Here is a 1459-nt window from a genome sequence, read left to right on the forward strand (position 1 = left end):
GGTGCATTGCATAGGCCAAATGGCATACGCTTGTAAGCATACGTTCCAAAGGGGCAAGTAAATGTGGTTTTTTCTTGGTCCTCTAGAGCAATGTGAATTTGGAAGTAACCGGAGTAACCATCAAGAAAACAATAATATGATTTACCGGCTAGTCAATCAAGCATTTGATCAATAAACGGTAGTGGGAAGTGATCTTTTCTTGTGGCCGCATTCAACCTTCGGTAGTCTATGCATACTCTCCAAGAATTTTGCACTCTTGTCGCTATAAGTTCACCGCTTTCATTTTTGATTGTAGTCACCCCGGACTTCTTTGGCACTACTTGGACCGGGCTTACCCACTCGCTATCCGAGATGGGATAGATGATGTTCGCTTCAAGTAGCTTAGTGACTTCTTTCTTCACAACCTCAAGAATAGTTGGATTAAGTCTCCTTTGAGGTTGTCGGACCGGTTTTGCTCCTTCTTCAAGAAATATGCGATGCTCGCATACTTGGGGCTTATTCCCACTAGATCCGCCAAAGTCCACCCGATTGCCCTTTTGTTTTTCCTCAATACATTTAGAAATTTGTCTTCTTGTTGAGGAGTTAATTGTTGAGGGGTTAACTCTTTTGCAATTATCACAGGGAGTTCTTGGGCTTCATCAAGATATGAGTATCTTAAATGGGGTGGTAGTGGCTTCAATTCCATCTTCTTTTCATTCTTTGAAGTTTGAGTTTCCGGATGGTTTGTATGGTGTGTGGTGTTTAATTTGCTTGGACCTTCATTTGCTTCTTCAATCATGTATTTCTCATCTAACTTTGCAAGGTGTACTTCGGCAACCATGTTGTCAATTGGGTCACACCGGAATAGAGAGTGATTCTCAGGCAGATGTTTCATTGCTTCCTCTAGGCTGAAACTTACGACTCTCCCGTCTATTTCAAATGAATAGGTTCCCGAGTAGGCATCTAGCTTAAATCTAGAAGTTCTCAAGAATGGTCTTACAAGTAGGATAGACGATGCTCTCTCGGTTTCGCTTGATGGCATTTCAAGGACATAGAAGTCAATTGGAAACACCAACCCTTTAATATTCACCAATACGTCTTCCGCAACACCCGTCACGGTTATTATGCTTTTATCCGCTAGGACAAATCTTGCCGTCGACCTTTTTAGTGGTGGCAACTTCAATATCCGGTAGACGGAGAGTGGCATGATGCTAACACATGCTCCGAGGTCACACATACAATCTATAAATTGAACTCCATTGACGGTGCAAGTGACCATACAAGGGCCCGGATCATCACACTTCTCGGGCAATGCTGCCATTAAAGCGGAAATAGAACTCCTCAATGGGATGGGTTCCAATTCAAGAATTCTATCCTTGTTCATGCATAGATCTTTGAGGAATTTTGCATATCTAGGAACTTGATGGATGGCATCAAAGAGGGGGATGGTTACCTCAACTTTCTTGAACATTTCTACCAT

The 1459-nt window shown here is 42.5% G+C and overlaps 1 protein-coding gene across 1 annotated transcript; it reads right to left on the minus strand.

Annotated features, from left to right (window-relative positions):
• Positions 1-397: 397 nt before the first annotated feature.
• On the minus strand, positions 398-1459 carry LOC107466032 (uncharacterized). Its single transcript, XM_016085010.1, has one exon. The coding sequence runs from the start codon at positions 1457-1459 to the stop codon at positions 398-400; it is 1062 nt and encodes a 353-aa protein (XP_015940496.1).

The sequence above is a fragment of the Arachis duranensis genome, chromosome 9 (genome assembly GCF_000817695.3).
Source record: "Arachis duranensis cultivar V14167 chromosome 9, aradu.V14167.gnm2.J7QH, whole genome shotgun sequence".
Classification (NCBI taxonomy): Eukaryota; Viridiplantae; Streptophyta; class Magnoliopsida; order Fabales; family Fabaceae; genus Arachis; species Arachis duranensis.